This window comes from Centropristis striata, chromosome 23, assembly GCF_030273125.1.
Source record: "Centropristis striata isolate RG_2023a ecotype Rhode Island chromosome 23, C.striata_1.0, whole genome shotgun sequence".
Classification (NCBI taxonomy): Eukaryota; Metazoa; Chordata; class Actinopteri; order Perciformes; family Serranidae; genus Centropristis; species Centropristis striata.
This window is the reverse complement of record NC_081539.1, coordinates 31,857,487-31,875,441: the sequence shown is the minus strand read 5'-3', so window position 1 is coordinate 31,875,441 and position 17,955 is coordinate 31,857,487. Positions and strand designations below refer to the sequence as shown.

Here is a 17,955-nt window from a genome sequence, read left to right as displayed (position 1 = left end):
TAGCAAACTGTGAAATTACTCCACTATAAAAGTAAGTATAAAAGTATCAGCATCAAAGTATCAAAAGTAATAGTACTCATTATACACCATAGCCCCACTCAGATTATATATATAAATATATATATATATATATATATTCCAAATATATAATTGTATTATTATTATTGATGCAGTTATGTAAACAGTGTTTGAGAAGTAAAGACGGCTCATTTTAACTACGTACTATACTGCTGAAAGGTTTGAATTTAAAAAATGTACACTTCACATGAAAATCACTTTAAATGAACCAAGTTGTTCTTGTTGAATCTGAACCTTCAAAGGAAGATAAAGCTGACGGCTAAATGTCGTGGAGCAGAATTATAAAGTTGTGTTTAGTTTTATGGTTTGAAAGACGTCTTTGACATAATGATGATCATGAAGATATTTTTTTTTAACTGAAGAAATGCAGCTTATCTTGTTAACTCCTTCATGGAGATAAATGTTCTTTAACACTGATGTAAAACTTCTCAACACTTGACAAACATTCAAACATTGCAGGAAAGCTTCTTTGTTCCTAAAATGTCATTAACACATAACAGACAACTGGCAATTATCTGCTGCAGGAATGTGGCCGAGAGGCCTGAAGGTCCCCGTAACGACAGCAGCGATCTAAAATTAGACTGATTCTTTATCTGGAGTCATTTACACTCAGTGTTCCTAAATAATACAATACATAATAAACACTCAGTGTTCCTACATAAAACTATACGTAATAAACACAGTGGAGGTGATAATTATCATCTCAGCTCCAGTTTCAATGAAACAAAAAGGTCTTAAGATCATTTATCAGGAAAACTGCTGAATCAAGACAAAAAAGACTATGTGGTCGTTTTAACTAAGAATTAAAAAAGAGAAAGAAACAGATGTTTTAGTAACTCTCCTAACATGTTGTCTTTTTAGCATACAACATATCCTCACACTGTTACAACCGTGTCCAAAACAACTTCTTACATATGACTCCAGCTTCTGCTAGTCTGGATTCTATAAGAGCAGTGGGACTGGATGTCCTGGCTTGTGAAAACAGTTCTAGTATGTTTTATTGAGCATAAATCCCACGGAAAGACTAAATTTACTCAGTTTGGCTGTGGGAGTGGAAGAGGTTTAAGGCCTGAGCACGGCCTGGAAATAAAAAGACTGAAGTGCTGTGAGGAACGCAGCTGCTCATGGCGCCAAATGCAGACTGGCAACAGTTTATAACTTAAATTAGTTTTGGCTCCAGCAGCTGAATCTAAGAATGGAGAGACTAAATAAAGGAGAACCAAAGAAGGAGCCAAGCGATCCATTTAATGTCAGAATGATACCTTCTTTCTGCAGGGACACACTTTCTCTAAATGCTCAGTAGTTCATGCAACGTTTGGGTTTGAATGTGATGTTTTTGTGTCATCAGTTGCCGTCTAATGGAATCAAGTTCATGAAGCGTTGTTCATTGTTCTGAGAATACCAGAGTCAGTTCCAGCAGCAGTGGAGGGGGAGGGGATCTGAGGGGGTCTGAGAGTAAAGGGGGCAGAGGGCTTGTATTTTTATAAACCATGTGCTCTCTGCAGCCTGACAGTGATAAAGTAGAAAGGCTCAGAGTGGAACTGGTGTTTCAAAGACAAAAGAAAGTGAGGCAGACTGCACCACGGGGCTCTAATGAGACTCAGAGGAGAAACCTGTCAAAGTTGAATCTAAATCTACAAAAGCTATCATCAGGAAGACCGATGGAGCAGCGGAACATGAACGTAAAGACTGAAAACTCAGAGATCAGCCTGGAGAAGCTGGCGCTGCCGGGGAGATTCCTGCTCCGCCTGCTGGACGCTGCTCTGCTGTCGGTTACTGACCTGCTGGCCAGGATGTTAGGAAGCCGCCTGGTCAGACGACACTTCCACCTGCTGCTGTCGGCGCTGGTTCTGTTCGGTCCTCTGCTCAGTTTCTGGGTGTCAAAGTTCAGCATCTTCGCTAACAGCAACCACTACCTGTACAGGTACGCTTCTCTTTCTGCTTCCACATGCAAATCTCATATTTAAAACGAGTTACTGTTGCATGATTTCACCTTATTTTGAGTCACCTGGCACAGTTATAGTTACTAAACACCAGATTTAGTGAATCTCATGGCTGAACATGGTGAAGTGAAGTGTCATGTGTCTTTTTAGAATAAACTATTTGTCCTATCTTTTTCCAGAGATTATATTCTCAGACTTCTGAGAAAAGTTCTCATGGAAATTAAAACTCTCTTCTTGTTTTTCTGAATTAATGAGATAATGATGTCATTGATTCAGAAAAACAGAGCAGAAAATCCCCCAACAAATCAGCTTGTTTCTTAATTAATGAGATAATTATCTGAGTTTTCCTGAATTAACAAGATAATTATCTTGTTAACTGAGAAAAACACATTTTTTTTGCATTCTACTTCCATATTAAACAGATGAGTACATGATATTACTACATAAATCAAATCATTGCACACTTGTAAATAGTTCATAAACTATTTATCTTGACTCTATTGAAAAGAAAATATAAAGAATCACTTTTATTAGACTCCTCCAAAGAATCGCCACCTTATCGTGGTGGAGGGTTTGTGTGCTCCAGTGATCCTGGGAGCTGTGTTTTCGGGAGCAATAGCTCCTGGTAGGGTTTCCCATGGCAAAGTGGTCCCAGGGGAGGGGCCAGACTAAGAGCGATTCAAAAGACCTCTATGAAGCGGATCACGAGAAATCTGTGTACCTCGCCCGGCACGGGTAAACCGGGGCCCCCTCCTGGAGCCAGACCCGGGAGGGGAGCACGCAGGCGAGCGTCTGGTGGCCGGGCTTTTGTCCACGGGGCCCGGCCGGGCTCAGCCCGAAGAAGCGACGTGGATCCGCCGACCTGTGGGCCCACCCCCCGCAGAGTAGGGCATAGGGGTCGGGTGCAGTGGGAGTCGGGCAGCAGGCGAAGGCGGGTACCTGGGCGTGCTGACCCCCGGCTCCAGCGGCTAGCTCTGGGGACGTGGAACGTCACCTCGCTGGCGGGGAAGGAGCCCGAGCTTGTGCGGGAGGTGGAGCGGTACCAGCTAGAAATAGTTGGGCTCACCTCCACACATAGCGTGGGCTCTGGAACCAAACTCCTGGAGAGAGGCTGGACTCTCTCCTTTTCCGGAGTTGCCCAGGGTGAGAGGCGCCGGGCGGGTGTGGGGATACTCACAAGCCGCTGTGTTGGTGTTCTCCCCGAGGAACGAGAGGGTCGCCTCCTTGCGGCTGCAAGTCGCGAGGAGAAGGTCTCTGACTGTTGTTTGTGCCTACGCACCGAACAGCAGTTCGGAGTACCCGGCCTTCTTGGAGTCTCTGGGTGGTGTCCTGGAAGGGGTACCGCCTGGAGACTCTGTAGTTCTTCTGGGAGACTTCAACGCTCACGTGGGCAACGATGACGGTACCTGGAGGAGGTGATTGGGAGGAACGGCCTGCCCGATCTGAACCCGAGCGGTGTTTTGTTATTGGACTTCTGTGCTAGTCATGGATTGTCCATAACAAACACCATGTTCGAACATAGAGTTACTCATAAGTGTACCTGGTACCAGAGCACTCTAGGCCAAAGATCGATGATCGATTTCATTATCGTATCGTCAGATCTGCGGCCGCATGTTCTGGACACTCGGGTGAAGAGAGGAGCAGAGCTGTCAACTGATCACCACCTGGTGGTGAGTTGGATCAGGTGGCGGGGGAGGATGCTGGACAGACCTGGCAAACCCAAACGTGTAGTGAGGGTGAACTGGGAACGTCTAGCGGAGGCCCCTGTCCGCAGGGTCTTCAACTCACACCTCTGGAAGAATTTCTCCAACATCCCGGGTGAGGTTGGGAACATGGAGTCCGAATGGGCCATGTTCAAAGCCTCAATTGTTGATGCGGCTGGTAGGAGCTGTGGCCTGAAGGCCGTCGGTGCTTGTCGTGGCGGCAACCCAAGAACCCGCTGGTGGACACCAGCGGTGAGGGAGGCCGTCAAGCTGAAGAAGGTGGCCTTTCGGTCTTGGCTGGCCGAGGGGTCTCTGGAATCAGCAGACAGGTACCGTTCGGCCAGAAGGGCTGCAGCTGCGGCAGTCGCGGAAGCAAAAACTCGGGTATGGGAGGAATTCGGGGAGGCCATGGAGGAGGACTTTCGGTCGGCCTCAAAGAGGTTCTGGAAAACCGTCGGGCGTCTCAGGAAGGGAAAGCAGGGCTTGGCCCAAGCTGTGTTCAGCGGGGGCGGAGACCTGCTGACCCGACCTGGGGATGTCGTCGGACGGTGGAAAGAGCACTTTGAGGAACTCCTTAATCCAGCCAACACGTCCTCTGTAGAGGAGGCAGAGTCTGAAGACTCAGGGGAAGACTCACCACCTGGCAGAGGTCGCCGAGGTAGTCAAAAAGCTACCCAGCGGCAAGGCGCCAGGGTTGGATGAGATTCGCCCTGAGATGCTGAAGGCTCTGGACACTGTTGGTGTGTCATGGTTGACACGCCTCTTCAGTGTCGCGTGGAGGTCTGGGACAGTGCCAGTGGAGTGGCAGACTGGGGTGGTGGTTCCCATTTTTAAAAAGGGACCGGAGGGTGTGTTCCAATTACCGTGGAATCACACTCCTCAGCCTCCCCGGAAAAGTCTACTCCAGGGTGCTGGAAAGTAGGCTCCGGCCGATTGTCGAACCTCGGATTCAGGAGGAACAATGCGGCTTCCGTCCTGGCCGTGGAACAACGGACCAGCTCTTTACCCTTGCGAGACTTCTGGAGGGGGCATGGGAGTTTGCCCATCCAGTCTACATGTGTTTTGTGGACTTGGAGAAGGCCTACGACCGTGTCCCTCGGGGAGTCTTGTGGGGGGTACTGCGGGAGTATGGGGCACCGGGCTCGTTGCTACGAGCTATCCAGTCCCTATATAACCAAAGTGAGAGCTGTGTCCGCATACTCGGCACAACGTCAAACACGTTCCCAGTGGGTGTTGGCCTCCGCCAGGGTTGCCCCTTGTCTCCGATTCTGTTTGTGGTTTTCATGGACAGGATCTCAAGGCGCAGCCGGGGGGAGGAAGGGATTCGGTTTGGTGACCTAAGAATTGCATCTCTGCTTTTTGCAGATGATGTGGTTCTTTTGGCTTCATCAAGCCGGGACCTCCAGCACTCATTGGGGCGGTTTGCAGCCGAGTGCGAAGCGGTTGGGATGAGAGTCAGCACCTCCAAGTCTGAGGCCATGGTTCTCTGCCGGAAAACGGTGGACTGCCCCCTCTGGGTGGAGAGAGGTACTGCCTCAAGCGAAGGAGTTCAAGTATCTTGGGGTCTTGTTCAGCAGTGAGGGTAGAACGGAACGTGAGATGGACAGGCGGTTTGGTGCAGCGTCAGCAGTGATGCGGGCGTTGTACCGGACCGTCGTGGTGAAGAAGGAGCTGAGCCGGAAGGCAAAGCTCTCGATTTACCGGTCCATCTACGTTCCAACCCTCACCTATGGTCACAAACTTTGGGTAGTGACCGAAAGAGCAAGATCGCGGATACAAGCGGCTGAAATGAGCTTCCTCCGTAGGGTGGCTGGGCTCAGCCTTAGAGATAGGGAGAGGAGCTCAGACATCCGGAGGGAGCTCGGAGTAGAGTCGCTGCTCCTTCGCGTCGAAAGGAGTCAGCTGAGGTGGTTTGGGCATCTGGTAAGGATCCTCCCGGGCGCCTCCCGTTAGAGGAGTTCCAGGTCCACCTGGTAGGAGGCCCCGGGGAAGACCCAGAACACGGTGGAGGGATTATATCTCTCTCCTGGCCTGGGAACGCCTCGGGGTCCCCCAGGAGGAGCTGGACGTTGTGGCTGGGGAGAGGGACGTCTGGAATGCCCTGCTTAGCCTGCTGCCCCCGCGACCCGGCCCCGGATAAGCGGAAGAAAATGGATGGATGGATGGACTTTTATTAGAATTACATTTCTTACTTCTTGTTATTTTACACACAAACATGAATGAAATGTAAACATTAATAGTGATAATGAATTCATACCTTACAGATAGCAACATCAGATGTAAGTGAAGGTTCATTTTAATGAACATGATGTCAACTTAGGTTTTGTATTTTAAATATTCTTGAGATACAATTTGTATCATGATACAATTCAATATATTGCAATACTGTAAGCAAGGCGATATATCACAATATTCTAAAAAATCTAATTTTAGTAGTACACAGACAGCAACACATGCAAAGAAATCAGAAAAAAACACCAACATCTAACAGCAGAACACTACTTTCGTGCAATCTGTCTATGAATATTTGCATGCAAGCTGTTAATTAAAAATCAAGTGTTTTTAAGAATTATATCACAAAACATAATATCTCAATAGTTCTGTGAAACCCCTCTCTACTTGAGTCTCTTACAGTGTGATGTAACGTTTACTATTATTATTATTATTACTATTACCTCAGGCCACTGTTCAGTTAAAGTTATATAACTTCACCTCTTAGAGCTCAGAGTCAGTTAATACCAGTTGGTACATGAACTGGAGCCGTGAGGCTTTTCATCCTATAGAAGTCACCACGTGAAGCCATCACTCACCTGTCGGCAGAGCAAATTTGATTAGATTCAAAAAAATGAACGTAGTTGCTGAACTTGTATTTACACTCAGCTATAACAAATTAATTTCTGTGCTGTATACATAGACTGTATATAAATGTATATATGTATGTATGTATGTGTATATGTGCTGTATATAATGAACTTTATGTGTTGAACTCTGATTGTTCAGCTCCATTAGATCTGGTAAGGGGGGAAGTATTTTTGTGTTTTGATGATTTATACAGTGACTTTTCATGTAAACACTTATTTCTGCTCTTTGTGACAGGAAGTTCCTGAAGTCCACCTGGGGTTGGACCTGCATCTTCACAGGTTCTTACCTCCTCCTGCTCCTCCTCTCCTCCTCGGCCCGCCCCCCCTCCCTGCTCCTCCGCCACCTGTCCCGTATGGGGGTGGTGGCGCTGCTCTGGTGGGGCTGTCGGAGGGTCCTGACCCTGCTGGAGGACGCAGCAGGAACCTGTTATGAACCTGTTAGGACTCCTACCCAGGACATCCTAAGCCCCGCCCCCTCCGTGCCGCCCCTGCTGCTGCTGCACCCAGACCAGACCCGGGCCTCCTGCCTGGGGGCCGGCATGCTGTGGCGAGGCCACCAGGTGTCCCAGGACGTCCTCATCGTCTGCCTGTGCTGCCTGCTGCTGGTGGAGGAGACGTCTGTCTTTGGGCTCCACCTGGCTCAGACCAGGTCTCAGACCAGGTCTCCTGGTTCTCCTGGTGCCCCTCTAAGACTCCTCTTCCTGCTCTGTGTGGCTCTGCTGGCTGTTTGGATCTTCCTGCTGCTGTGTCTGCTGGCACACTTCCCCGAGTTCCCCTCCCAGCAGCTGGGGGGCGCTCTGGGCTACCTGGGCTGGAGAGGACTCTATCAGGGCTGGTTCAGACTCAGACTGAGCTGGGCTGGTCCTGCTCTGCCTGGAGAGGGACTTCTCACCACCTTAGATGGACAATAAGCCTCAGTAGTAGAGGATTACGTTATGGGAATGTGGTTGGAAGCTCAGGCTGGAGCTTTGAAAGTTGTGAAGAGAATCTAGGTAGAATTATTATACCTAGATATCATTAATATCACCTATAAACCCCTAGATATCATCAATATCACCTATAAACCCCTTGAGAACTCTATAGAACTCTGGATCTCATAAAGAAGCTTTAAATTCACATTCACACAAAGAAGAGCAGACAAACGTATGGGAATCGTGTTGCTTTATTTTGTAATCTGAACCAAAATGAATGCAGAATTAGAAAAAGGAACATTTTTCCAGATGGGTATATTGTTACCAGAGTGTCATGCTACACTAGGAGTATCTGTAGGAGTCTCAGTAGATGAGAGCCTTGCCGTCTCCTCTGGGCTTCTTAATCTTGTCGTAGTTCTTGGTAATGATGTCAAACAGCACAGCCTGACAGAGACACAGAGAGACATCAGAGAGGAAGATATAAGAAAGATGGACGAGAGAGACAGAAAGAGCAGAGAGGTAATAAAAGACGTAATCGTGTCTTTCATCATCACCTGGACCGCCTCGTTCATTACAGCATCAAACACAAGGACAATAGCCACAGGAGCAGACAAACAGTGATTAATGAATGTGAGACGGAGCGCCAATCAATTTAACACAAGCACAGCAATTAGTTTAATTAGCCTCCTATCAGGAGGAACGGATCCATTTAGCCTCGTCCTGCTGCTAGGACACCACCGGAATATTTTATAGACGTTTCCAGAGTACAGAGATGATCACATGATTATTATATTCACAGCATGAAGACGACTATTATAACTATTATCAGTGGTGTGTCCAGAGTTTTTATACATTTGATCTATTTTCTACACAAACAGTTATATGTAAAACAGTCTAACAGTAAAGAAGCAGGGGTACTAAGGTGTCTTACATATGTGCTGCAGACCTCCAGGACCATGAGGCGGAGCTCCTGGTACTGGTACTGGTCCTGCTCATGCACCAGCTGCCTGTAGTCAGCCTGCAGCAGGAACACAACACACTTTATATCAAACACAGACAGGACATTTCACTGTGTCACACAGAGCTGAACAAGTTATATCTTTGATCTGATTTATTCATTAATGCAGAGATGCATTACGATGTTAAAGCTGAAACATGATACTGACCACGTGGGGTTGTTTGGAGGCTTTGGCCACAGCGTCGCCTCTCTCCAGGTAGTATCTGACCAACAGGAGAAAGAGAAGTTATTTCTGATAAATCTCTGCCTGGTGTATGAACAGAGACCTGTCCTCTGCCTGCAGGTTCCCTTTAGACACAAAGCTGCAGAAATAGCAAACACAGCGTTAAAGAACAGAAACATAGTGGGGCAAAACGCCAAGGGGACAAAGCTTATTGTCCAAAGAGATGTGAATAATAATTACTGCATGGTATTCCTTTAACATCAGTGAATGTCCAAACATCTGTTGTAATTGTGATATCAAAGAAACCGACAGCGACAAAGTACCTTTTGCTAAATACTTGATGATGTTGCTAGTACTGCTAGCCGCCGGTTTGGCTCAGCCACCTGCTGACCCAGACTTTGAATGTTGTATGCTAACATTAGCTTCTATTAGCCACCATAAGCTACTGGTCAGACTCCTAATATAAGTATACTGGATTTAGTGAATGTGTGCACACATTTCACTTCTAATCTGGGGGAGGAATGTTTTATTTCTTTTCTCAAGAGTGACATCGTTTTGCTTTGAAATCACACTGAGTGCATCAACTCATTACACGAACAAGGAGATGTAAGCAATGGTCTTAATTCAACTTTTGAGAAGTCTGAAAGGCCCTGCAGCCCTTAATAAAGGTTGTTATGATGACTAATATCTCTCTCCAGGAGTCCCTGCTCGTCTATTAGCTCCTGACACTGTGTCCTGCTGCAGCTGTTTGGGATGAAGAACTAACTCATTCATGATGCTGATGGTTCTTCTGCTATTTGATGATCTCAGCAAACTACCAGCAGGACTGAAACAAGTGAAACAAGCAGCCAAAAGGCCTTTCAGCAGCTGTCAGTGGGTTTGGATGCATTGATGGAAGAGATGATGCATCTTGTCAGCGTGACTGCATATTTTGTTCATCATTCAAATAAAAAAAAGTATCGGACTCTGGTGTGAGCTCTTACTTTGAGATCTGAGTCTGGAAGGCCTCGACCTTGGTGCGTGTGTTGGTCAGCAGCTCGAACACTTTCTCCTGTTGGACCAAGAACAATATTAACTCTTCACACCAGAAATTAATAACCAATGTGTCAGCATCGTTTGAAGACAGAAGGAGAATCTTTCTGTGATACCGACCTGAACCGCCACTCCAAAGTTGTTCCCATCTTCAATTTTAGGGATTTGGAGTTGCACCCACATTGACACCTGCCAGAAAATCTGAATTGATCAATTTCTAATATGATGTATGAGATTGTCATGGTGGTCATAGTAACTCCTGCTGTTAAAGAGCAGCCCCATTTAAAACACAGAATGAGCTAGCAAACATCTGCTGGGACGCTGGAACTGAATGATTTATTAGCATAAATGAAGCTACGAGGCTAATTAACACTGACCGTGTTGAGCTTCTCCTTCAGCGTCTGGATCTGAGGCTTCACCTCCTGCAGGAGGCTCTCCACCCTCTCGTTGGTGCAGATGGGACCACAGGGAGGCCCTGGAGGACAGAAATATATAATAGAATATTCTGTTCAGTCAGCTTCACCTGCTACACTTCCTTTTGATTAGTTATAAAGGTTCATGAGCTGAAAGATGCGTTATAATGACTCTTCTGAACTGGAGTAATGAAGAACCTCATGAGCTTTTTACAACAAAAATCTCTCCATAAAGTTGAACATAAATGATCCCATTCGTCTTCTGGTATATATATGATTCCTTCCTTTTAACGAGTTGCATTTTGTTTGTTGTGGACTTTATAAATGTCTCACCAACCTGGTTGCTTCTCAGAGGATTCCCTTTTCATTCTGAAGGGATTGTTCTGATATGTTTTGGGAATAACTATTATTCTAGTCTGAAATTAAACTTGATACATCAACATTTTCTCCCATCCTCACGCCACGACACAGGACTCCTCAGTAAGGTTATTGTAATTAACAAAAAAAACGAATTGTGAAAAAACATTTCGATGAACTGAAATAAAAAACAAAATTTTCTTCTTAGATTAGTTCTTAGATTTTACTCCTGACAAATACCAAACAAAAAAAACTAAAACAAAATTTGTAACTAATAAAAACTAAACATTTTGAAACAATGAAAAACAAAAATGAAATGAGAAAAAAATATCTGGAAACTAGACTAAAATGAAATATAAAAATGAAATGAAATAATAAAACATTACAAACATTAAAATACAGGGCCTCTGTGCTTAATAAAGAGACCGCCTTGCAGTTTGCAGTTTGATAAACCCTGAGCTGAGTTATCACATTTCTTCAGGATCATTCAGCGTTCTGATTAAACCTGAATACCTGATTAAACGTCTCTACCTGAGTCTTCGTCCTCTTTATCTCCGTCCTTGTCTTTCTTCCCCTCCTTCTTCTCCTTCTGCAACAGAAGAACAGAAGAACAGAAGGTCAAAGAGTTTCTCTGCCTATTAATCTCTCAGACAGCTCTCCCACATGATCTTTTCCATGGAACGACTAAATGAAGACGGGATGAATTGGATGTTTTTCTTTGTATCAGGAATATAAGCTAGATGGAGGTGATGTTTCTTGCTCTGAATGCTCTGGATGCTCTGCAGCAGTTTTTTTTATCCAGTTTGCTCCTCAGAGCTGCTGAATGCTCCTAAATATCCTCCAACACATAAAACTAATCACATGGCAGCGCAGCACGTTTCCCTCCTCTGAATCCATGTGTGCAATAAACATAACAGCAACTGCTAAAATAGAAGGGACATCTGCATAAATAAGGGATCCAATAAAGTGTGAGAAATGATCTTATTCTTGAGTGACTTCCTGCTTTTATCTTAAAGTCAGTGATTTACTTCCATCACTTCTTTTTTTTCTCTATTCTGCCAAAGAAAACACATAACTCAGGTCAGTTTAGATCGCCACTAATAAAAGGCCCACTCACTGCCAATTTGTAAAGCAGTCGTTGCAGATTGCTCAGTGATTGGTTGCCATGGTAACGGAGGACTCGGTTTCCATGCGTCTTCATATTGTGTGAAGAGCTAAATATAAATCCTTGGCTCCAGTCGAGGGGCTTTATGAAGAAACTCAAAAATAAGAGACTCACCTAAGACTCCTTATTATGAAGCCTGTTACATTTATATTAGTTTTCCTTCCATTCAACCTCTTAAACCCTCTAAAGCAGGGGTCTCAAACTGGCGGCCCGCGGGCCAATTGTGGCCCTCGTGAAGATATTTTGTGGCCCTCACCCTGATATGGAAGTTTAATGTGAGTTTTATATGAATGGCACTTTACCGTGTTGTGTGTGGAAGGTCCCTTTAGTTACTTTTGGTAATTTTTTAAATAAAAATAATTTTCTTTTTTTGGTAATTTTGCCTTTTAAATTTTTTTTTGTCTTTTTTAGTCATTTTGTGTTATTTTTTGGTCCTTTTGTGTCTTGGTAATTCTGTGTATTTTTTGGTCATTTTGTTTCTTTTTTTAAAGTAATTTAGTTTTTTTCTGTCATTTTGTGTTGTTTTGGGGTCATTTTGTGTCTTTTTTAAAAAAGAATTGTGTGTCTGTTTTGATAATTTTGTGTTCTTTTTTCTCACTTTGTGTATTTTTTGTGATTTTGTGTCTTAATGTAGTAATTTAAAGTAATTTCGTTTTTTTTTCTGTCATTTTGATACTGCCTCCAGCGGCCCCCAGGTAATTTGAGTTTGAGACCCCTGCTCTAAAGTGTCTTTATCCTCTCATACTTAATGTATCTGGACCACTGAGTTACCTCCTCTTTCTTCTTGCGTTTGGCCTCCTCCTTCGCGGGGTCCGGCATCGGGATGTCCAGGGAAACCTTCAGAGACGCCAAGTCATCACAGCTGAAAGATGACTGACAGGAACAGAAATGTTACGTATGACATCATTATGACACATCAAGGCCTCTCAGACAGCCGTGATTTTATTAGATTCTGATGCACAGTATGGATTTTTTTCAGCCAATAACCAATAGTTACGTGTTTGTCGTGGCTGACATGATATCTATTAATTTCTCTTTATTTTTGTATTTTATAACCTGTAGTTTATGCACACCAGAGTGTAAGAAATGCTCAGATGTAGTTAGGCCTGGGCCGACAAAGTGTTTGTTTTCCTCGTCTGTTGCCTCCAAGCAGGCTGGATCATAGACATATATACATGTATATATGTCTATGATCCATATATGTCTATATATAAACATGTATATATGTCTATGATCCATATATGTCTATATATAAACATGTATATATGTCTATGATCCATATATGTCTATATATATACATGTATATATGTCTATGGGCTGGATGACAAGAGGGTTCACTCTGTGCTGGATCTCTTTTGTTCCATATAATATCTAATATATAATAATAATATATAATCCATAACAGCAGAATGAGCAGAGTGAACCCTCCTGTCAGTCATCAGGCTCTGTGTCTCTGTGGGAAGGCTGGGCCGTAGACATATATAGGGCTGGGCCGTAGACATATATAGGGCTGGGCCATAGACATATATAGGGCTGGGCCGTAGACATATATAGGGCTGGGCCATAGACATATATAGGGCTGGGCCGTAGACATATATAGGGCTGGGCCGTAGACATATATAGGGCTGGGCCGTAGACATATATAGGGCTGGGCCGTAGACATATATAGGGCTGGGCCGTAGACATATATAGGGCTGGGCCGTAGACATATATAGGGCTGGGCCATAGACATATATAGGGCTGGGCCGTAGACATATATAGGGCTGGGCCATAGACATATATAGGGCTGGGCCATAGACATATATAGGGCTGGGCCGTAGACATATATAGGGCTGGGCCGTAGACATATATAGGGCTGGGCCGTAGACATATATAGGGCTGGGCCGTAGACATATATAGGGCTGGGCCGTAGACATATATAGGGCTGGGCCGTAGACATATATAGGGCTGGGCCGTAGACATATATAGGGCTGGGCCATAGACATATATAGGGCTGGGCCGTAGACATATATAGGGCTGGGCCGTAGACATATATAGGGCTGGGCCATAGACATATATAGGGCTGGGCCATAGACATATATAGGGCTGGGCCGTAGACATATATAGGGCTGGGCCGTAGACATATATAGGGCTGGGCCGTAGACATATATAGGGCTGGGCCGTAGACATATATAGGGCTGGGCCATAGACATATATAGGGCTGGGCCATAGACATATATAGGGCTGGGCCATAGACATATATAGGGCTGGGCCATAGACATATATAGGGCTGGGCCGTAGACATATATATGGCTGGGCCGTAGACATATATAGGGCTGGGCCATAGACATATATAGGGCTGGGCCATAGACATATAAAGGGCTGGGCCATAGACATATATAGGGCTGGGCCGTAGACATATATAGGGCTGGGCCATAGACATATATAGGGCTGGGCCGTAGACATATATAGGGCTGGGCCATAGACATATATAGGGCTGGGCCATAGACATATATAGGGCTGGGCCATAGACATATATAGGGCTGGGCCGTAGACATATATAGGGCTGGGCCATAGACATATATAGGGCTGGGCCATAGACATATATAGGGCTGGGCCATAGACATATATAGGGCTGGGCCGTAGACATATATAGGGCTGGGCCGTAGACATATATAGGGCTGGGCCGTAGACATATATAGGGCTGGGCCGTAGACATATATAGGGCTGGGCCGTAGACATATATAGGGCTGGGCCATAGACATATATAGGGCTGGGCCGTAGACATATATAGGGCTGGGCCATAGAAATATATAGGGCTGGGCCATAGACATATATAGGGCGGGGCCATAGACATATATAGGGCGGGGCCATAGACATATATAGGGCTGGGCCATAGACATATATAGGGCTGGGCCGTAGACATATATAGGGCTGGGCCATAGACATATATAGGGCTGGGCCATAGACATATATAGGGCTGGGCCATAGACATATATAGGGCTGGGCCATAGGCATATATAGGGCTGGGCCATAGACATATATAGGGCTGGGCCATAGACATATATAGGGCTGGGCCATAGACATATATAGGGCTGGGCCATAGACATATATAGGGCTGGGCCGTAGACATATATAGGGCTGGGCCGTAGACATATATAGGGCTGGGCCATAGACATATATAGGGCTGGGCCATAGACATATATAGGGCTGGGCCATAGACATATATAGGGCTGGGCCATAGGCATATATAGGGCTGGGCCATAGACATATATAGGGCTGGGCCGCTAGCATAAATGCCACAGCCCGGGTGTGGGAATATGTCGGTTTCAAACCGAATGAAAAGGTGGAGCCCGTCAGCACACGGACCAGCCTGCAGAACCACCCGACCCAGTTCTCCCAGCTGGGGAAGAAAGCTGCAGCTGGAGATGCAGAGCCTCAATATAAACGCTGTGCGCTCACAGAAAGTGGAGTTTGCTACATCGCAAAATAAATGCTGCCCTTTAAAAAAAAAAATCTTTGTTTGTAAAATTACAATTACAATGGTAAAAAACACTGAGAAATAAAAGTGTATTGTATTTGAAAGGGTGTACATTATTATGATATATTATCATGTTGACAATAATATCGTTTATCAGCAATAATTTGTGGGACAATATATCGTCCCAGGCCTAGATGTAGAGAGCAGAATGGATGTTTAATATTCTGCAGCTCTGACGAAGCAAAATCTAACTGACTAACACAACAAAAACAGTTCTGACTCTTCAAATGTTTTCTCAACAAGTTAATTTAGAAAACCCCTTAAGGGCGTTCCCGGTGGCACACCTGGCAGAGCGCATACCATAGAGCCATAGCATAGCATACCATAGAGCCATAGCATAGCATACCATAGAGCCATAGCATAGAGCCATACCATAGAGCCATAGCATAGCATACCATAGAGCCATAGCATAGAGCCATAGCATAGCATACCATAGAGCCTAGCATAGCATACCAGAGAGCCATAGCATAGCATACCATAGAGGCGTTGTCCTCGTAAGGTGGCGGCCCGGGTTAGAATCCGGCTCGGAGCCCTTTCTTTCCCTCTGTCTCCCCCTTTCACTCTCAACATCTCTCCTGTCAATAAAGCTACAAAATGCCCAAAAAAATATCTTTAAAATAAAAAAAAAAAAGAAAAACCCCTTAATAAACATACTTTTATAGAGCAGTTTGCCCATTAATTAGAAGTGAATGTGTCGACATAACACGTGTTAATGTATTAAATACTCAATACAAAATCAAAAAGGGTGAGAGAAAGCAATCTGTCTTTCTACTATCAGCCAATTATTTATTTGATATAATTTCCTTATCAGAGTAATACATAATAATGTAAAAGTCCCATTATTGGATTATAATACATCAGTCCAGATATATACTGTGCACCCCGACAAACTTTATCTAAAAATGTAAATATAAAAGACTTTTGTTGTTCAGGAAAAGAACAGGAAGAATCTTTTTTCAGCCATTATCAATCACAAATCAATACCTTCAACAGCATCTGCAGCTCTTCAATCTTCTGAGGGAAAAAATTGGAAACAAGCTCTTCTGCCTGTTATTAAGAAAAAATATATATGTGACACTTTTTCATACCAATGTGGCAAACATACATTCATGGAGAGAGAGATTTTTTGGATATTTTACCTCCTTGGTGAGGTTTTGGCAGAAATCATCCACCTGCAATGAAAATATTTTATTATTTAGTTTATTATTTAGTTATCATCCTTTTCCTTCATATTCTGCCACTGTCTGCTAGCTACATGAGGGATAAATGTTAGAAACAGCTCCATGTGTCGCATCTTGACGTGTCATTTTGTTAATAATCACCTGATAACTAGTGATTCACCTGGAATGACCCAGTTACCTGATGAAACCATCACCTGACACCAGTTAGCAGACTAAACAGCTTTAATGTGGCTACATAGCACTTTATAACCATGCTAGCAGTTATTCCTGCTCACCTGTTTCTTGGAGTCCAGCTTGATATCCATAGTAGCCATGTCGCCTCTAAAGACGGAAAGTTACCAGATTTAGTTTATAAAAGCGATCAAACTTCAACGAAGCTGCGAGAAATGACAATAAAAGCTTTATTAGAGTAATTTAATCCGTGGAGGACACGCTACTCACAGTTACTCAGCACAAAGAGCGAAAATGAAAGTGTAAGATTAGACAGTTCCGTACTTTCCCCACTCTAATATCAGCCCGTCCTGGTGCATTGTGGGACTTGGAGTTTTTAGGGACTGTTGGCGTTTCATTTCCCAGAATAAGAGCCACTGGTGAGAAATGTTCTATGGGAATGAAAACCTGAAATAAAAATAGTTTATTTTTTAATTAATAGTTATACGTTAATTAATATACATCATTTTGAATAAATTAATTATTTAGATTATTTATTATTATTTAGACTATAACATGTTATTATTATTTATTATTTATTATTATTATTATTATTATTATTATTATTATTATTATTATTATTATTATTATTATTATTTTATTATTTAGACTATAACATGTTAAGAAATGACCCTAAATGATCATTCACTTTGATCATACTGATATAAAATTGCACCAACTGTATTAATATTTTTATTTATTAATCACCATTATCATAACAACAACAACAACAACAACAATAATAATAATAATAATAATAATAATTATTATTATTATTATTATTATTATTATATAAAAACAAGAGGAAGAAAGACAAAAGCATAGGGGGAAAACCCCAAAATAAATGGATTGTGTGGCTTTGCAAAAATAAAATAAAATCTATAAGCTATATAAATAAATACTTGACATGTCTTTGCTTGAGTAGTTTACACAAACACATGTTTCCATCTATAAACATGAGCTGATGAACACCACCTGTGCAGCAAAGAATTAATAATTTAGAGCAGGGATCTGCAGGGGCCAGTTTATCATGTCCACCACCACAGGGCCACATAAAGGAGCATCACTAACCAGATATGATGAAACTGACATTTTAAATATGTTTACAGTGCAGAAATTTAACATATTTAATGCTGAAATGCATGTTTAACAGTATAAATAGAAATACAAAAGGTTTGAAGCAAATAAAAAATAACCGCTTACTGTGGAACAGCAGATCAACATTAATTAGTTTTGAGCATTTTTACTCTGCACTTTTAAGATTTCATGCTCAAATACATGTAGTTGTACTGAGGGCCACTTCAGGTGAGGGTGCGGGCCGTATGTGGCCCCCGGGCCTCCTGTTGCCCATCCCTGGTTTAGACCAACAAGCCCTTTTCCACAGGTTTTCACATGTATTG

At 43.6% G+C, this 17,955-nt stretch overlaps 2 protein-coding genes across 2 annotated transcripts; one reads left to right on the top strand and one right to left on the bottom strand.

Moving 5' to 3' along the window:
- The first annotated feature begins 1,754 nt into the window (after positions 1-1,754).
- On the top strand, positions 1,755-7,496 carry LOC131961838 (fat storage-inducing transmembrane protein 1). The gene is made up of 2 exons (XM_059326742.1): positions 1,755-2,002; positions 6,821-7,496. Exons 1-2 carry the CDS (start codon positions 1,755-1,757, stop codon positions 7,494-7,496), a joined length of 924 nt encoding a protein of 307 aa, XP_059182725.1.
- A 233-nt stretch (positions 7,497-7,729) lies between these two features.
- psme1 (proteasome activator subunit 1) lies at positions 7,730-16,864 on the bottom strand. The gene is made up of 12 exons (XM_059326914.1): positions 16,787-16,864; positions 16,621-16,666; positions 16,304-16,336; positions 16,149-16,211; positions 12,416-12,517; positions 11,011-11,068; positions 10,087-10,184; positions 9,830-9,898; positions 9,661-9,728; positions 8,663-8,717; positions 8,428-8,514; positions 7,730-7,940 (listed from the first exon to the last, which is right to left on the bottom strand). Exons 2-12 carry the CDS (start codon positions 16,657-16,659, stop codon positions 7,860-7,862), a joined length of 753 nt encoding a protein of 250 aa, XP_059182897.1. The 5' UTR covers positions 16,660-16,666; positions 16,787-16,864; the 3' UTR covers positions 7,730-7,859.
- Positions 16,865-17,955: the final 1,091 nt, after the last annotated feature.